The following is a 21,340-nucleotide window of genomic DNA, read 5'->3' on the forward strand; positions in this document are numbered from 1 at the left end:
TTTGACTGAATTGCTAACTAATGAGGGATTTGGGGTATTTTAGGCTTATTATTTAACTTTAGGATCGCTTAAATGACATAGTTTAGGGGTGTAGATATTGGGAGAAGGTTGGAATGCCCTTCATAAGACGTAATTGAAAAAGTGGAGCAATGCGAAGGACGACACATCCCATGTCGTGGGATCTACCTACGATCGTGGGTGGTGCTCGTGGATTGCTGGTTGATCTTGAGGCTCCTTTGGACTTCATTAGACGAGCCAAGAGATGACTCGTGAAAAGATCCCACGATCGTTCCTTGATTTGTCATTGAATTTCTAAGCTAAAACAACCTTGTGAACCATGATCTTGTCAACGACTGTAGGTTCTAGTCGTGGTTAGGAGATATATTTGCTATCTTGTAGGTTTTTGGGGCTATTTCATGCAGAAGAAGGCATGATACAATTGTTCTATCAACCTATGGTTGTAGGTTTGTTCGTAGTATCTCGTTGTTGGAAAGTGCTTCATTAAAATGGTCATAACTCTTAGCTTCGAAATCCGATTAACGAGTAATCGGATGCGTTAAAAATAAGACTCAAAGACCTTTCAATTGGTGGGTCTTGAGCTCAAAAACTCCTCATAATTTAAGAGTTATGCTCATTTGAAGTTGACTATAGAAAGATTCTACACAAGAAATCAATCGATAAGAAAAGTTTCAACTTGGCTATGAGGTAGGAGTTCCTTGTGATCTTAATACATTTCTAAATCACTTCTCATACTACCAAAACATTAAGTTTGGTTCTACATGTACTTGAAGCATTGTTCTAATCTTAGCTTGATTTTCGGGGTGTTACAATAGCCGCACACGCCGAAGTTGATAATATCCTAGGCGGCGCGTGGAGGCGCATGGGAGGTCTATTCACATCGACGATTGTTGCGGTTTGGTTGCAGAGGTTCAAGACACTGAACCTCATGGTGGTGTTGGTTTTAGCACAACACTAACAAAAAGTGAAACTTTATAAATCAAATCTGAGGAGTCATCGAAAGACACATGAAACTACACAATTCAACTCTGAGGAGTTGCCGGAAAGACGCCCGGTGCTACGTAACTTAGATATGAGAATGTAGTCCAAAAAGATGCATGGTGCTACGCAAATTAGATTTAGGAAAAATAGTTACCGGAAAGGTCCACGGAGCTATGCAAATGTAGTTACCAAAAAGATGCATGGTGCTATACAAATCAAATATGAGAAGCCACTTGAAAGAAGCATAGTGACTGCACAAATGCTTCTCAAATGAGTCCTTAGCATGATTCTTTTTTCATGCATATATTATTGGCCCAACTTTTTCTAACATAATCATTAACCAGACGGGCGGCAATTTGAGTTATAACCTTTCGCCAACTACGGAAGCTTTTTTTTTTAAAAAAATTCTCTATCAAGATTGTAGGGGCTCTGATACCATGTGAGAAATATAAATATTATTGAATTATGTATTTACCTTATTTATACTTAGACCCTATTTATAGACACTACATTTCAATTCTTTTCCAAGTAGGATTCTATATATTATTCCTGTTCCTACTCTTATTCTACCAGTAAAAAGTTCAAAGTAAAGCAACTATACTCTAATTTATAAATTGGTTATAGTAAAATATTTCAGACTTGCAATTTCATTGAAGTCTGTTAAAGAAACATCCGAAAATGGTGCCATATAGAAGAACACAAGCAATATATAGATAGCATACCTAGCATGTGAAAATTAAGCAGTCATGATTGTAGCATGGTTCTGGTACCTGTATGATGTTAATATGGCTACTAGGGTTATGCTAATACGGGATACTGTATTACATTGTTTTTGAATAATATGAAGATTTAGAAAAGCAGGGGCAATGCTACTATTTGGATATTAAATTGTAGTTTTGCTTATGCTAGTTTTCTCATCAGAAGAATACAGCAAGTAGTGATTGTAACATAATAAATATAAGAGGGCTTATTCCATTCACAAAGTGTTCCAAAGTAGTATGGGCATAGGGGGCATTGGCGTACCACACCCTACAATACTAAATAAATATACTAACCATCTTCTTTTGTTATCAGAAGAATACAGCAAGAAGCTATCATAACTATAATGAATAAAGGGTTTACTCGTTCACACTGTTCCCAAAGAAGTGTGGCAGTAAGGGGGTGGAGTATACGCCACATAAAAGAAATAAATAGACTAACCATCTTATTCTTTCTTCTCCCTAAATTTTCAGGTTCTTATTAAATGTACAATGATTATCATGTTACTATTTGAAAACATATATTGACATGACCATGTCCTTTTAAGAATATGTATATTTTGATAAACAGGATATTTCTCATCAGAAGATACAAATCATGATAAAGAACATAAGCAGCAGCGTATACTGCATCTCATGGGTATTTAACCTTGAACGAATAGGAAACTAATAGGTCTATTATGTTATATCCTTGCTTCATAGAGTTCCATTCTACCAAATATACGGAATTTTCACCTATCTCCACACAATCTTACTTTAATCTTACTTTATTTTGTGCGGTCTCTTGTTAGTTCCAATATTTAATGAGAAGGAAAGGTTAATTTGCATGTCTGTTCAGTGTAGCTATTTGTTTTGTTATTGTCTTGATATTCACCGTCTCAAGGCGTACTCAAGCTGAAAAAGTCACCTCAAATTTCGTACAAACTGATTAATTTCAACTGCAGGTGGACACTAATCTGAAATCCCCTGATGATTTTATTACTGAAGGAGTGGCTGGGATCAGTGAAACTTATAATGTTGCACCGTATTCTGCTATTCTTCTTGAAGCAAAGCAATAATTACTGGGATTATGCTGCTTTAGATGTTGTGCATGGGCTATTACAGTATTACCTTCTTCTGGATTGGATATTTTAAACCAGAATCAGGCGCTAATATAAGCATACGGTTAGTTCAGGCTGCTATTGATAGATACAAACGTCCCATAGCTGCCAGATAAATTGAGACCATTTGTCCAGGTTGTTAGAGACGATAAACTTGGTGTCTTAGCATGTCTTTTTTTTTTTTTTTTGAAACTAATATACCAATAGGGCAGTAGTATTGGCTTTTTTTATGCAGAAATTAGAGATCAAAACTGTTGCGTACATCATTTCATTACAAAATAAGAGCTAGCTGCAATGAGAAATAGTATAACTAAAGTGAAGTTCAAGCCAACATGGCTTCCCCCTTCCTAAAACATGTGAGGAAATATAGGAGAATATTATTGAATTGTTGTATCTACATGATTACACTGAGATCCTATTTAGATACTACAATCCAATCCTGTTTCAAATAGGATACTACATTACAATGCTTTTCTAAGTAGGATTCAATATGTTATTCCTATTTCCGCTTATATTCTAACACCCCTCAAGTTGGTGCATATAATGCATATGTATCAAGTTTGTTATAGATGTAATTAATACGAGGATCAGTGAGGGATTTAGTGAAGATATTTGGAAGAAAACTGCTAGGACTGCTCTGGAAGATCTCACTTCAAAAGTAACAAACTGAAAAAGTGATCGGAAAAGTTGTAAACATCGTCGGAAAGTCGATATGTGTCACGATCCGAACCAGGACCTAATCGTGACGGGTATCTCAAGTCCACCGAGGACCGAAGACAACCCCCGTTGCCTAGCCAAACAGAACATAACACCTAGCAACGGTTGAATTTCGAACATATAACAAGATAGAAAAGTAATAAACTTAAAGATACTTAAAGAGTGTCAACATCAATATCCAATCCACAACAATGTCCACAAAGCCTCTACTAATCCGAAAACAACCAACGTCGAGACATGCCTCCGACTCTGACAATGACAATGATAATGTCAATGTGAAGTCTTCAATTCTAAGTCATAGAAGGAAATCGATGAAATGATCAAGTCTTTCGGAGAATGGAAGTTCACTACTTCATCGTAAACAATCGATGAACCGAGCCGATCTACCTAACACTGCGCAGGAAAAATAGAATTGCCTTCAAAACCTGCATTACGTAGGGATGCAGTGTTCGGAGATGGTTAGTGGGTTGAGCACTAGCATATAACTAAAGGATACAGAATAAAATAATGCCAAGTCAAATTCAATTCAAAATCATTCACTCATTACTATATACATGTATAAGTATTATGTCGGGGTAGAGAGCAAGGCTTAGCATGAAATAAAACTTTATTTTGAACTATGTAGCTCAACTATCATAAACAGGCACCCACAGGCTATTGGGTTCAACTCCTCCTACTGAAAGGGCCACAGTGTGTTAGCCGCACGAATCGGAGGTATCAAGGAAGAGTAGGGAATGTCCCGACCCCACATTAATCTAAGATACAAATATATATCAATAGTGTGAACCATGCATACAGTCATCAAGACCAAACCTCACATCGGCCTGCATGAGTTTCCAGTATAAGTCATCCAAGACCCACACCTTCACGGCTTAGCTACATAACCCCCATTAAGCCCAATTTAAAATAAGTTCCACATAACCCATTCATTAACCAAAGGATTAATCGTTAAGGCACACCATGGGAATCGTCATACCCTTACACTTGCAAGCCTATTTCTATGCCATAACAATCATATTAACTTGGGGGAATGCCTTGACCCCCTTTGTTCGTTAAATCAATTTGGAGGAATGCCTCAACTCCTTTAGTTTTATCAAGTCTAAAACATAGCCATTAAGGCCTCAAAATCCATATTCATTGTTTAGCCAATAATACAATGTTGTATAAGTGAGTGAGTCAAACCGTGACAAATTGTATTTCAAGACCAATTTCACAAGTGGGTTCAGGGAACTTAATTATCCAAGGTTAATTTCAAGTTCAAAAACATCTGTTTGGGGGATTACCTCGACCCCCATTCCAATTCCCAAATTCATACACTATTAGTTCAAAACATTTAATTCAAAGCATGATCAACTCATGAAAATCATGGGAAAACTATTAAAGAATCATCTATTTCAAAAACCCTAACCATATCAAAACCCACATTCAAATTCATACAATTATTTTATGAAATAAGATTTGGGGAAGAGTAATATGTTTGAAAGTATCACAACTGTGGAGAGAAATCACCCTTGAGAGCCCTAACTGATCAACTTCTTGGAAACTCTAAGTGTTCTTCACCTTAGGGATTTGAGAGAGGTTGAGAAGTTATTTTGATTTATTTTAGAGTGAGAATGATGCCTTAAAGGAGTTTTAAGTCGTGGGATACTATTGGGGAAGAGGGTGCCCTAAACACTGAAAAAGTGTCGCCAGTGACTACAGGTCACTGTATGACTCGTAAGGACACATTACGACTCATCTCCACGAGTCGTAGTCAAGCCAGTAACTGAAGGACCTTCTCTGGTGACCTTATGCTTCACACCATACGGCTCGTAACGTGACCCTACGACTCGTAGGGTCCAAGTCATAGTCAAGTCAGACTATTTTGTGCATCAACTGGTTTAGCTATGGATGGGAACATGCGACTCGTTTTGAGTCTTTACAACTCGTAACCCCTAGTCGTTGTCATAATAGAAATATTAGGCTAGCACTCTGGTCTGAGTACAAATGGGTCCTTAAGACTTTTAATGACACCCTACGACTCGTCGGGAGAGTCGTAGTTTGGGCAGTGAGTTTAAAAACTTAGAAATTTTTAGAGACCAAATTCGGGGTGTTACATTCTCTCTTCCTTAGGATCATTCGTCCCCAAATGATGAGATAAGGCTTTCATTAGCTCGAGTAACACAGAGCACACCCATACTTACCTTTAGCAAAGACAGAACAAAGATATCAAGGAAATCACAATTTCCTTTATCAAAGTCAGAAAACAAAGATGTTAAGAAATACACATACCTCAAGCACGATTATCCGAAGCGGGAAACAAGAACAGATATTTGGACTCCATGTCTTTTTCTGCTTCCCAAGTAGCTTTTTCACAATGTTGGTTCCTTCAAAGAACCTTTATCGAAGCCATGTCTTTCGTTCTCAAACAACATACTTGCCTATCTAAAATTTCCACCTGGACTTCCTCATAAGACAAGCAATCCGAAACACCAAAACTCTCTAATAGAACTACCAAAGAAGGATCACCCACACACTTTTTCAGCACTGAAACAAGACCCGATGAATGAAACCTAAGCTCGAAGGCAAATCCTACTGATAAGTCACATTGCCTACTCGCCTCAAAACACGATATGGACCAACATACTGGGGACTGAGTTTCTCCTTTTTTCCAAACTGCATCACTCCCTTTAAGGGAGATACTTTCAAGAACACCAAATTCTTCACATTAAACTCCAATTCCCTGCATCTCACATCCGCATAAGACTTTTGGCGACTTTAGGCGGCCTTAAGCCTATCCCGAATCACCTTTACCTTTTTCATAGCTTGGTGGACCAAGTTGGGACCATACAACCTATTCTCACCAACTTCAAATCACCCAATAGGAGACCTACACTTCTTACCATAGAAGGCCTCGAACGGAGCCATCTGGATGTTGGAATGATAGCTATTATTATATGCAAACTCTATGAAAGGCAAATGGTCAACCCAATTACCACCAAAATCGATCACACAAGACCTTACCATATCCTCCAAAGTCTGTATCGTTCTTTCCGCCTGACTATCCGTTTGAGGATTAAAAGTGGTGCTAAGGTTCACCTTAGTTCCCAAACCTCTCTGAAAGGAACACCAAAAGTGCATGAGAATAGAGTACCTCGGTCAGATATGATGGAAATCGAAGCACCATGCAACTTTATGATTTTCTGAAGTAAGAGCTTGGCATAATCTTTTGTCGAATAACTAGTCTTTACTGTAGGAAATGAGTAGACTTGGTCATCCTATCCACAATGATCCAAATCGAATCAAACTGATGGCGAGACCGCGAAAGACCGATAACGAAATTCATATTAATCACTTCCCATTCTTGAGACAAACCACCAAGCCTCAAGTGCTCCACCTTCACTTGCTGACAAACCATGCAGACCATAAAATCTCTTTATGTTCCACCAATAAATCTCTTTCAAGTCATGATACATTTTCATAGAACCAGGATGAATAGTGTACCTTGATTCATGAGCCTCTATCAAGATCCTCTCTTGTTCCCCATCAACATTGGGAACATATAATCTGCCTTGGTACCTCAAGATACCATCACCACTAATCTCAAAAGCCATCACCTTCTAGTGACCCACATCGCCCTTGATCTGCATCAAGATAAGATCCAAGACCTGCTTCTCTTTCACCTCAACACCCAGAGATGACTTCACCACCTCTTGCACAATCACACCACCATCCTCAAAGTCCAAGAGACGAACTCCAAGATTAGCCAAATGGTGAATATCCTTCACCAAACCTCGCTTCTTCTCACCAACAAGAGATAAGCTTTCCATGGACAACCTGCTAAAAGCATCAACAATCACGTTAGCTTTACCTGGATGATAATGAAGACTCATATCGTGAACAACTCAAGCCATCTCCTTTGCTTGAGATTCAACTCCTTCTGGGTGAACACATACTGCAAACTCTTATGGTCTGAGAAGATGTCAACATGAACCCTATATAAATAATGGTGCCAAATCCTTAAAGCAAAGTCACGACCAATAACTCCAAATCATGAGTCGGATAATTCTTCTCATGCACCTTCAACTGCCTAGAAGCAAATGCAAGCACCTTGTCATGCTGTATCAACACACAACCCAACCCCACGCGGGACGCGTCTCAATAAACAACAAAGCCATCAGTACCCTCGGGTAGGGTCAAAACCAGAGCTGAAGTTAACTTATCCTTCAACTTCTCAAAGATACCCTCGCTAGCATCGGACACAGGAACTTTACCTTTTTCTAAGTCTACTTAGTCAATGGGGCAAAAATTGAAGATAAGTTCTCCACAAACCTCCTATAATATCCGACCAAACCCAAGAAGCTTCAAATATCGATTGGAGTCGTGGGTCTAGGCTACTTCTTAACCACCACAACTTTCTATGGATCGACCATGATTCCCTCACTAGAAACAACATGACCCAGAAAAGTAACATCATTCCATTAGAACTCACATTTCGAGAATTTAACATAAAACCCTGAGCCTTAAGGGTTTGCAATACTATACAAAGGTGATCGGGATAACCCGCCTCGCTCTTAGAATAAATCAGGATGTAACCAATAAACATAATGATGAATAAAAAACCCGATTCATAAGATTCATAAACACCGTCGGGGCATTAGTCAAACCAAAAGACATGACCAGGAACTCATAATGGCCATACCTAGTATGAAAGCAGTCTTAGGGATATCCATCTCCCTAATCTTCAATTGATGGTAATCTGATTGAAAATTAATCTTAGAAAAGTACTTAGCTCCTTGAAGCTCGTCAAACTGATCATCAATCCTTGGAAGAGGGTACTTATTCTTCATAGTCACCTTATTCAATTAGCTGTAATCTGTACACATCCAAAGGGAACCATTCTTTTTCCGCACAAAGAGTACCGGAGCACCCCATGGAGAAATACTAGGGCAGATAAAACCCTTATCTAGAAGATCTTTTAACCCTATAGACTCTTCTAGCCGCAATAGAGTCACCCATCTGGGTAGACACAGAAAAAGAATCTGGAATACACTTAGGACCAAAACTAAAATGAATAGCCACACGGGGGGACCACATAAGAAAGGGTGGACCCAGGATCTAGCAGATAATACATATCACAAGAGAAAAGTTTTAACGTACTCATAACAACATCGAGACGCCTCAGAATCCTGATGGATGGCAAGAGAATTTAGACAATTTCGACCAGTGCTAGAACCAGAAGTAGCACCCTTTGGTGCAGGAGCTGAAGAAGCAGTAATCGGGACCTTATTAGCCCTAGTAGCAAAATCGCTAGAGGGACAACTCCTCTGAATATGGCTTGGCTGGCTGTATCTGAAACACATATTTCTCCCCCATCATAAAAACCACGGTGCAACTATCCACAAAAATTACAAGGAGGATGTGATGGAGCTGATTGGGCCCCACTAGCTTGAGATTGGGCACCTTGTGGCTTAAACCCACTATTGCTCTGAATGTGACGATTGCAGGATGGCCTGGGATATAGGGCACTAGCTGTAGATTATGAACTAGAAATTCCCCACTTCTTCTTAGACCACTGCCTGCCATCTCTACTAATATACTGCTGGCCTCTACTCTGCTCAGAATACCAGGACCTCTTACTTTTTCTCTCCCCACTTTAGCTTGTTTTTTCTTTTTATCTTCGACCTGTTGCATATATACCATAAGCCTAGAGATATCCAATTATTATTCAACAAAGTGACCTTACACTCCAACACCAAGTCTCAAGACAAGCACGAAGCACACTTCCTCATCTTGGCCCTCATGTTAGACACTAGATCAGGAGCATAATTGGAGAGCTGATGAAACCTCAAGGCATACTCCTTTACATTCATCTTGCCTTGCTTCAAATTCACGAACTCCTCAGCCTTCGCCTTCCTTAACTCTTGAGGAAAAAAAATGATCTAGGAAGGCACCCGAAAACTCATCCCATAGTGCCAACTCCGCATCATCACCCCTAGACTGGTCCCATTCCTCATACCACTGATATGCCACATCCTTCAGCTGATATGCAGAAAATTCCAAACCCTCAGAGTCAGAAGCATACATAACTCCAAAAATCTTCTCCATGTCATCTATGAATCCTTGAGGATCTTCCTCAACCTTAGAGCCAGTAAAGGTCGGAGGATTGAGCCTTATAAACTGCCCGACTAGAGTGACCTCAGAAGAACTCACAACAGCACCAGCAGGACCCAACTGTCATGACTGAGATATCACTAACTGGGTCAACTAATTAATAGATCGACAGAACTCAGCATTTGAAATGTCTCCTTGGGGCGATGGTGTATGATCATCATCAACCTGAGGAGGACTGTAGGGACTAGTAGAACTCTACGTGGTAGTACAATCCGAAGCTGGAGCCCTAAATTTGGTCGGAACTTCATAAGTAGGACGAGTCTCGCCCGCATTGTCCTCAAGTGGGACACAGGAGTTTCCACGAACATCAGATCTTTTGGGAGACATGTTCTGGAAAGCAACCGAACGGGAATTAGAGGAGATTTCAACACCTAGACTCTACAACCCGAAAGTAGATCACAAGAAAAGGAAAACATTCCTAAATGCCTCATAGCCTCTTTCTTATAAGTGTGACACGCTACACACCCATAAAAGAGACTATTTGACAGGACTTTGTGGACACTCAATGACACCAAACCTAGGCTCCGATACCAACTTTGTCATGACCCGAACTAGGGCCTAGCCCTGATGGGTATCTCAAGTCCACCGAGGACCGGAGACCACTCCCATTGCCTAGCCAAACAGAACCTAACACACCTAGCAGCGACTGAATTTCGAACATATAAAAAGATAGAAGAGTAATAAACTCAAAGATACTTAAGAGTGTCGACATCAATATCCAATCCATAAAATATCCACAAAGCCTCTGCTATTCGAAAACGACTAACGTCAAGACATGCCCCTAATCCTGACAATGACAATGAGAATGACAATGACAATGATAATGATAATGTTAATGTGGAGTCTTCAATTCTAAGTCATGGAAGGAAATCGATGAAACGATTCAAGTCTTTCAGAGAATGGAGGCTTACCATTTCTCCGCAAATGACTGATGAATTGAGCCGATACACTTAACGCTGTGCAGGAAAAATAAAATTACCTTCGAACCCTACATCTATGGGGATACAATGCTTGGAGATGGTTAGCGGGTTGAGAATTAACATGTAACTTAGGGATAAAAGATAAAATAATGCCAAGTCAAATCCCATTCAAAATCATGAACAAATCATCATATATATGTATAAGTTAGGGAACAAGGATTAGCATGAAGTAAAACTTTATTCTGGACTATGTAGCTCAACCGTCATAAACAAGCAGCCACATGCTATATTGGTTCAGCTTCCCTTGCTGAAAGGGCCCCAACGTGTGTTAGCCACACGTACCGGAGGTATTAAGGAAGACTAGCGAATGCCCACGTCAATTCAAGATACAAATATATATTAATAGTTTGAACCATGCACACGGTCATAAAGACCAAACCTCACGTCGGCAAATATGAGTTTTCAGTATAAGTCATCCAAGACCCACACCTGCACGACTTAGCTACATAACCCCCATGAAGCCCAATTAAAACAAGTTTCACATAACCCATTCATTAACCAAAGGATTAAATGTTAAGGCACACCATGGGTATCGTCATACCCTTACACTTGCAAGCTTATTTCTATGCCATAACAATCACATTAACTTGTGGGAATGCCTCGACCCTATTTGTTCATTAAATTAAATTGGAGGAATGCCTCGACCTCCTTTAGTTTTATCAAGCCCAAAACATACCCATTAAGGCCTCAAAATTCATATTCTTTGGTTACCCAATTATGCAATGCAATAGTATAAGTGAATGAGTCAAACCATGATAAATCATATTTCAAAATTGATTTCACAAGTGGGCTAAGGGAACATAATTATCCAAGACCAATTTCAAGTCCAAAAACATCAATTTGGGGGATACCTCGACCCCATTCCAATTCCCACACCCATGCTCCCCATTAGTTCAAAAATATTCAATTCAAAGCGTGAACAACTCATGAAAATCATGGGAAAACAATTCAAGAATCATCCATTCCAAAAACCCCAACCATATCAAAACCCACATTCAAATTCATACAATTAAGCTATTTAAAACTCATGCTTTTCATGAAATAAGATTTTGGGAAGAATAACGTACCTGAAAGTATCACAACTGTGGAGAGAAATCACCCTTGAAAGCCCTAATTGATCAACTTCTTGAAAACATAAGGGGTCGTTTGGTGTAGGTATTAAATCATATAGTCCCGGAATAAAATTTTTGGTGCTATGTTTGGTTACCAAATTCGGGATAACTTATCCCGGGATTAACAAATAGTACCGGGATAAGTTATCCCACCCAAGGATTGGTATAAATAATTCCACCAAAATTTACCTTGGGATAAAGTCTTAAAATGACAAAATTACCCTCCAAATCCTTTAATTATCACTTTTCATATATATATATATATATATATATATACACACACACACATATGTGTGAAAATTTTAATAGAGAATGTGAGATTTTGATAGCCCTCACATCAAATTCTTTTTATCAGTTTTATCCCTAATTTAAATTTTAGTCACCCTGCAATTTTCATCCATTTTGGTAAATTTGAACAATTATATGGGCTTATTAAATGCTACAAAAGTGACGAGTCATGAAAAATGATATAAAAATTATTTATACAATCAAATTCAAAATTGATCCAAGGGTTTATTGTCTTTCTATTTTGTAGTTATTAATCTTACTTTAAATTTTCATTTTTTCTAACAAATTTATCATGGACAAGTAATTAAAGTATCTTGATGTTTCCTTTCCAACTTAGTACAATTCAATTATTAAATAAAAAAGTATTTTTTATATATCGGTAAACATGTTTGAATTTTTTTTAAAAAAAATATAATTCAACTCCAAAATTTAATAATACTAAATAATGTAAAATGAAAGTAATTCTTTTTCACTCCAAAAGTAATTCTCTAGTGATCGTATGATTCACACCATACGACTCGTCACGTGACCTTATGACTTGTAGGGTCCAAGTTATAGTCAAGTCAGAATGGTTTGGGCATCATACTGGTTTGGCTACGGATGAGACTATATGACTGTCACGACCCAAAATAGGATCATGACCGATGCTAAGCAGGTTAGGACTCCAAAGCAAACCTCATCAGAATTCTACAAAAAAATGGACAGAGTTTCCCCTGTTTTGGGGCCTAACAAGAAAATTTCCTGTCTCAATTTCAACAACAAACAACCCAACAACACAACCACCACACAATACCAACACAATTCACCATAGATCATTAATAATTCACCTATACCACCAACTAACAATACGAAAACCATCTCCAAGGATGAGAGAAAATCAAATATTCCACAAATACACAATAATGAAAGAATACTAAAAAATCTAAAGACATGACTATGGAGAGACTCTAAGAGTTTGCAAGATACATAACAAATAAATAAACTCTTTCCCACGCGAACAATGCGGGGCTCACCAGGAATATACTACTCGAATCCTCTAGCCAACGAAATCTTCATCGTCACCTGTGTTCTCTGAAAAATAATAGCGAGGAGTGAGACGCTAGATCAGTGAGTAATAACACTTAACCACAACCATTTTAATAGAGACAAATCAGAAACCATCATGAATAAAAGTTCTTTCATAAATCATTAACAATAAACAGTATCAATGTTTCATGTAAGCCAAGTGAACCAATAGTTAAGTAATAAACTCAAAAAGCATTATATCATATCAAATATTCATATATGGGAGGTTTCCAAGAATGAATCATGTAATCAGTGCGACATTCTTCTTTATTAAGAATAACCCACAACAGTGGATCCCTCATAAAGGAGTCCCATATCATATCAGTAATAGTATGCTAGTTCTACCTTCCCACTAGCGAGGGTTATAACATTCATCAGTAAATACAAGGTGCACCAGGTCTAACGATCCTGTTGTTAGCTATAGGATTCAATTAAGGTCTACTCCCATTCATAAATTCTTTGAAAACAATAGGATATTCGAATGAAAACATCTTTCAGAATAGAACTTAACTTTAAAATTCATATCAATAATAATACATGTAAACCTGAATAAAACATATATCAAAAATACTTAATTCTCATGTAAGTGAAGAATATTTACAATAGTAATATCATATCTCAAATAACCATATCAATATCATATTAAGTAAAGAACTTGTCCCACATGTAAATTTTCAAAGCATTCACTAACTCTTATTTTCATCAAAACATGATATAAATATGCAATTTAAGAAACATAAATTGTGGCAAGATGACTACTCATAGTACTCTTGTCGAAATATCAATGTGTCACCTCGAATGATTCGTATCGCTTTCTTGGATCAAACTTATAATCACATCATATCCATTCTTGAGTTAATTCTCTTATTTTAGACTAACTCATGGTAAAATTAGACTACCCAATCCTCACGGTTTCATGGTAACCTTCAATTTCTCAAACTTCATGCCCAAAATCACACCTTAATATGCTTAATCTAGTTTTTGATAATTAAATTTTACTACCCAAAATAAATTACCTAGACTAAAAATCAGAATAAAGACGTAGAAAAGGGTTTACCTTAAATCCAAACAAATTTTCCGATCAAACCTTGTTTTTTCCCCCTCACTGGATGAACAACTTGTTATTTTTTTCTCTGCTTCGTGGGTAGGAGGCAGATTACTTACTGTTTGTTGCTCCCAAGTTGGATGCCTTTCTTTTAGTAAATAAATGGCAAGAGCCTTAAAATTTTCCATAATATAATGATTTGGCAGATGGGCTAGGGCCAAGTCCTTATTTGTTTTTAATAAGGCCTGACAACTTTGGCCCTTTACTCTCTTTTTCCTTTTTCTTTTTTAAATTGGTCTTTAGCCCAATAACCCAATTTTTTTTCTACTAAAATTTGAACTTAAAGTTTATGACTTGGGAGTTTGTATTGAAAAATTTGCATTCATATTTCAAATAGTTTTATAGTTTTTTTATTAAGTACATTCAAAGATAAGAAATTTATGAACAAATTTTGAAAGTTCCTATATATTTAATATATCATGACTTGATGAGTGAAGAGAAATTATTGTATCTTGAAAAGAGAAAGAAAGTTATAATAATTTAGAGACAATGCTTGTAGAGAAAGATAATTTTCTTGGTACAATTGTAGAGATTAATATGATTTCTTAGAAAGTATTTTAAGACTTTTAATATGAGCATCTATTATATTTTGGGTGGATTATTTAGCACTGGTTGGGTATTAGTCCGGGGTCACATGCCATAGAACTACATTGCCACCGTAGGTTTGCCTTCGGTCTAAGAGATGGATCCATAAGTTATATTTCATCTTATACCCTGGCAAGGTGTAGGACGGTTCTTTTCAATGTGGGCAAGAAATTCGACACCATATTGCTAATATGGCTTATGTCGGTTAAGAGAAACTTCCATGATTTAGAAAGACTCGATATTTATTCAAGCTACATATAATTTATGATGATTGAATGAAAGGAGTTTTCTATGAAATTTCAATTAATTATTGTTGGGATTCTATTTCACGAGGTTCTATATATAAGTTTCTATATGCCTTTTTTTATTTCATCATACTACTTTAGTTATATATTGGTTATACGTGTAACAATCCACAAAATATATAAGCTTATGTAAGGCACGATTATACAACAAAATATAGATGTTGGAAAGTGGAAAGTCATCCTTTGGACCTACTTTAATTAGATCACGATAATCAGCATACATTCGTACTTTACCATCTTTCTTTGGGATGGGGACAATGTTTGTAACCAAGTAGGATACTGCACGACTTGAATAACTATAGCTTCAAGTTTCTATGTGATTTACTCTTTAATTTTTACACTCGTGCCTATTTTAATCTTTCTTAACTTTTGTTTGACAGGAAGGAATACAAGATCAATTGGCAACTTATTTACTGCAAAATCAGTGCTCAAACCAAGCATATCATCGTAAGACCATGCAAATATATCCTTGTATTCAAGCAAGGATTTGATTATATCTTTCTTTTGCCTTGGTCGAGCATGTACACTCATCTTAGTCTCCTTAGTATTTTCATGATCTACAAGATTGATTTCCTCAGTTTCATCCATATTGGGGTTTGACTTATTCTTAAACTATTTGAAATCCTTGATTATTTTCATAAATACTTTATCTTCATGATATTCATCTTCTTTATTTATTATTTAATTATTATATTGAGTTTTAAGATCTGGCTAAAAATTTCACGTGCATGTCATCCCACTTAAATCAGAATAGAAAGAATTGTGTAATAGAAAATCAAGAAGTAAATATTTTATTCAAATAGAACAAAGGGAATATGTATTTCATTAAAGTAAAGATGGAAGGTTTGAACATAAAAATAATCAAGATAAAGAGCTAAATTACAATCCTGGAATAATTCAAATTATAGAAAAAAAAAAATTAACTACCAAAACTCCTTCTTAGTAAGGAAAGGAGTGGCCTTACAGTTGTTTAGTTGGATATTTAGCCAATAAACTGCACATCTGCATTATTAGTACCTTTCTCAATTTTAACCATATCAGCTTCGATAAATATGTTTTGGAAAAGGATGATCAACTCTTTATGATAACTTAACATTAGCTTTGAGGATAGTAATATGGAGGACCCAACAACATTGATTCTGATGAAAGACTCGTTGAGTGGCAGTATTGCCTTGGTAAGTGACCATGAATATTTTTTTTCTTCTTAGCCTTCTTTCTATCTTCAAAAAGGGGTTCGTACCCAAACTAAAGTTGCCAAGGCTCTCACGCAAGCATACTAGATGAGCTCTGCTTCGTAAAGACATCCCTAAACCTTTTCCTAGTTCAAAACAAAGCTTTAAGAGTTTATTCACTACCATAATAGATGTAATGGACGTCTTGGAATGACCATTTGGTTTAACATATATGCAACTTCCCCAACCTTATGAACCCTTGCCGTACCCTATAACATATTATAAGAAGCATCAATCTTCAACACTTGGAAATCTATAATAAAATCAATAGGTCCTATTATCAATGCCAGCTCTATCTCACCAATGATATCCATTTTGCTACATCAAAACCTTTTATGCATACATTATTAGGTTGGATCCTTTCCAAGCTAACATTTAAATTTTGCAAATCTTATAGAGGAAAAATATTATCACCCGATCATCCATCAATCAATACCCAAGTGATGTAGGAATGCTCTTATTTTATAGTAATATAAAGGCCTCGATTGTGCCCAGTACCTTTCAGAGGTAATTTGTCATCTAAGAAAGTGACCGTTTTTACCTGAAAGATTCTTCCAATAATTTTCTCTAATTGGTTCACTATAATCTCACTAGGTGTATATTTCTCATTCAAAATCTTTGTTATAGATTTACGATGATCATCTGAGTGTATCAGCAAAGACAATAAAGAAATTGGGGTTGGTGTTTACCTCAATTGTTCCATAATAGAATATTTTAGAAACTTCATCTTTTTCATGAATTTTTTAGCCTTTTCATTAGTAACTATTTTCTTGACTGGAATTTGGTCTTTCTTACCTTGTTTATCTTTCCATCACTCTTCTAGGGAAGAACATCTCCTAGAATGGGTTAATCCCCTACTATATTTACTTCTTTAATAACCTCCTTCCCCTTATATGTCAAGGTTGTAGATCCAAGGAACTATCTTAGCATTAATAATAGGGAGTTGTGACACTGGGTTTAATAATAATAGGAGTTATGGGAGCTCCTTTTATAATTAAGAAAGGCTTGGTGGGCTTTTCGAGGATAATTAAATTTGGTTTTATCTGACTTGCCCCAATAGTTTTTGAAGTTTCTCTCCCTATAACCATAGGAGTATTTGATGATTTCGGCTTTACTATCACCACATTTGCACCTGCAAGTATTGCTTTTGTGAAATCCATAGCATTTGTTGACTTTTGCACATTAATTTTGATCTTAATAATAGACCTAAAGAAAACTATAGCCACTTCGACTCTAAGTATCAACATAAGCATGTTTGTTTTAGTATAAGTCGAGAGTGGCTTTTGATTAATATTTGGAGCATTAAGACCTTGTACCATAATTTATTATATGTTAATCAGCTCTTGAATTACTTTTTTCAAGTGCCAATATTTTTATCTGTCATTCCCTAGTGCATCAAACAATATGCACATCTTTAGGAATAATCTAATTTTCTTGGGGGAGGATTAGAGATCCTTCTCTCAATTGGGCTTATAAAATTTAAGGCCTTCATTTTAAAGACAAGATGGCATATGATTCCCTAATAAGAGTGAAAATATTTTTGCCTACATTACCCTTTTTGTACTCTGCTTTAGGCTAAAAATGGGATTTAGAAGATCATTGGTGAACTTTTGGGGGTGAGGATTTTGAAGGGCTGTGGGACACCCTAGGCTTTAGCCCTTGAAAATTTCCTGAGTTTTTAACTTTCTATGGATCATACAACTTACCATATGAGTTGTATAATGAGGGAATGGGTAGGTGACCCATCTTATAGAATTTCTAGTGCTTGGTGGTCCAGTTTCTATTGTGGAAATGGTATTAAGTTATGGGTCGTATGGTTAGTGATAGGTCATTGGGTATATCCCTCACTTAATTTGAAACTTAGTTACTTGGCTTGGCTTAAAGTATGAGTGTCTCACTATGAGCCATAAGGATAGAGTGAGAGTGGTATAGTGGAGTCATACATTGTCTAATATCCAACCTTTTTGATTCTATCTTAGATACGACTTATCGGTGCTAGTCGTATGGTATGGGTACGAGTGGGGCAAAGGGAGTTGTATGGTGGACAATGTGTGGATGTCCAATATTCTATTCTAGGTACGAATGGATGACACCACTCATATGACATGGGTACGAGTGGAGGGGTCCAACTATACCCACCTACGGGAAGTTTTACAGTTTAAGTTGGTGGCATTCTGGACATTTCACCTTTTAACTTCTTTGACCCCACAACTTAAAACACATTTTGGACTTCATAAACCTACTATTCCCCCAATCAAATACTCTTAAATCTCTCTTAAGCTCTTGGGTCAAGAAAGGTTAGGGTTTTCTTCAAGGCAATCAATCAAGGCTCTAAAATATGGTTTCTCTCCATCTTCCTTGTTGTCTAAGGCATGTTAATCCTCCCTCATTTTTAGTTCAACAAAAGGTATGTTTTATGAATGATTTTCATGGCATAATGGTGATATGGTTTTTGGTTTTGAATTATATGTTGGGGGGTTTTTGTTATTAATGGTTGTTTTATGTTTTCAAATGGTTTTACTTATAGTTTTTACGTTATAATGGTGGTTTGAACATGTGATTGCACGGGAATGGTCAATTGTCATTTGGTTTTGGTTTTGGAAACTATATACCCTCAACATGTTTTTTAAAATACCTATGAGAATGCTTTTACTACTTAGTTTGACTTTCATTAAAAACTTTGCATGGTATAATATAGGATGGAACCTAAATTGGTTAAATGGTTTTAATGTCTAAATGGTAAGGTCCTGGTACTTAATTAAGATCTTGTGGGGCGCACAAAAATCCCCCAAAGTGAATCTAATAATGGAACCTATGGGGTACATGGGAATCCTCTAAGAGATTGGCTAAGGAAATTTCTTGCAAGCTATAGTTGGTATGACGATACCACTTTTTATAGCCTTGGTTAATAATATATTGGATTGGTGGTTTGGTTGTGTTCCAATGGTTTTAACTGGACAATAATGGCGGGTTATGATAGCTAACCGTGAAGGTGTAAGATGGACACTGGAAACTAGTATTTTTTGCGTGAGGGTTGGTCATGGTGACTATATACTTGTATGGTACATGGGAATCCCCAAAGTTATACTTGTATATATGTATCATGGAGGAAGAAGGGTATATGGGAATCCCCAACTCGTATGATATCTCTATTTCATGCGGCTACACACACTGGGCCTGTTTAGGGTGTAACACTGGACCCATATAGCTCGTGGGTCATTTTAGACAATCAGGCTACACAACCCAGGTTAAGATTGTAAATGCCTTATTCCCTATCTCGACATAGATTATATATGTATATGTATGGTTGTGCTTGCATATGGTTATTTACTTTGTTTCAAATGTTGGCATTACTAATCCTTATCCTGAGTACATGCTAGCATTCACTCGCTAACCTATATTTGGGTGTTGTATCCCCACGCAAAGCAGGAATCTATCATACTACTCTTTTTGGTTAGTAATTAGATTTGGGGTCAGCTTGTGTTTGATTGAAGTGGTGAGCTCTCATACTCTGAAAGGCTCCATTTCATATTTTGGATTTCTCTACATACTTTTTTATGTCATAGACTTTGGTTTTCGCTATGGTCGAGGGAATGTCCATACCGGGTATTATTTTATTTTTATATAGAGGCTTTATGGGACTACTTTGGGTTGGTATGGGTGGTGTCGGTATTGGTATCATCCTTGTATTAGTATTGGTATTGGGGATTACACCCTTTGAATATATTTGATTTGTGATTGTTCTATTAGGTTATGTTATATATATTTGAAATTTTATCAAATAAAAGGTGTAGGGAGGTTATGTATGGGGTATCAAGGTGGTCTCCGACCCTGGTTAGGCTTGAGTCACACGACATGGTTAGGCCCTGGTTTGGGTCGTGTCAGATTGATATCAGAGCCTTAGGTTCAAGGTCACTGTGGACTCTAAAAAGCTGTGTTGAGTAGAGTTTCTTTTAAGGATGTGTAGCACGCCACACTCATAAGGGAGAGGCTATAAGGAATTTAGGAATGTTTCTTTTTCTTGTGTTTTGTTTTTAAGCTATGGAGCCTAAGTCTTGAATTCTTATCTAATTCCCGTTTGTTTGCTTTTTAGATTATGCCTCGATGATTTGAAGTTCACAAAAACTCTTCTGTCCCAACTAGGGACATTGTGAATGGGACACACTCTACTCATGTGATCCATACTTGGTCTAGGGGTTTAGTTCTTAATTATTCTAGAATTCCACTGGTTCTCTCTAGTCCTCATCAGGCAGACATGATGAATGTTGAGTTTCGTTAGTTAATTCATATGATTGCTCAATTGGTAGCTTCACAGGCTGAGCGTGGTGTATATGCTGTTCCATTTTCTGAGGCCACAAGGGTTGGCCAGTTCATAAGGTTGAGCCCTCCAATTTTTACTGGTGTTAAGGTGAAGGAGGATCCTTAGGGTTTTCTAGATAAGATGGAAAATATTTTTAGGGTTATGCATGCCATGGATGTGGAAGGAATAGAGTTTTCTGCCTAGTAGTTAAAGGATGTGGCGTACCAAAGGTACGAGGAGTGGTGTCGGGCAAGGGATGATGATGATGAGTCATTTATATGGGAGGATTTCTCTAATGAATTTTTGGACTGCTTTTTTTCCTAGGAGTTGAGGGAAGCGAAAGCAGAGAAGTTCATTAATCTGAAGCAAGGGAAGATGTCGATCAAGAAATATGCCTTAAAGTTTTACTAGTTGCCCCAATATATTCTAGAAATGGTATCTGATATGATGGTCTGAATGAGAAAGATTGTTTTGGGACTGTCTCGTAAGTTGATCCTTTAAAGTAAGGTCACCTTGTTGATTAAAGACATGGATATCTCTAGGTTGGTTGTTTACTTACAACAGGTGGAGGAGGAAAAGGAAAAACTAGCTGAGATAGAGGAAAGGCATGGCAAGAATTTTAAGTTCTCTGAGCATGGTGG

The 21,340-nt window shown here is 37.0% G+C and overlaps 1 protein-coding gene across 8 annotated transcripts in view; it reads left to right on the plus strand.

Annotated features, from left to right (window-relative positions):
* LOC107876454 (isoamylase 3, chloroplastic) overlaps nucleotides 1-15,825 on the plus strand; it is a 128,619-nt gene extending 112,794 nt beyond the window's left edge. For 3 of the 8 annotated variants that reach the window (XM_047393753.1, XM_047393754.1, XM_047393752.1), the window contains exons 24-25: nucleotides 2,329-2,397; nucleotides 15,548-15,825. In XM_047393753.1, the coding sequence (XP_047249709.1) occupies nucleotides 2,329-2,397; nucleotides 15,548-15,658 (180 nt within the window). In that variant the 3' untranslated portion in view covers nucleotides 15,659-15,825. Of the gene's footprint in view, nucleotides 1-2,328; nucleotides 2,398-2,701; nucleotides 3,319-15,547 lie in introns of those variants that run through there. The other 5 variants (XM_047393757.1, XM_047393758.1, XM_047393755.1 and 2 more) reach the window with 2 other exon arrangements.
* Nucleotides 15,826-21,340: the final 5,515 nt, after the last annotated feature.

The sequence above is a fragment of the Capsicum annuum genome, chromosome 7 (assembly GCF_002878395.1).
Source record: "Capsicum annuum cultivar UCD-10X-F1 chromosome 7, UCD10Xv1.1, whole genome shotgun sequence".
Lineage (NCBI taxonomy): Eukaryota > Viridiplantae > Streptophyta > Magnoliopsida > Solanales > Solanaceae > Capsicum > Capsicum annuum.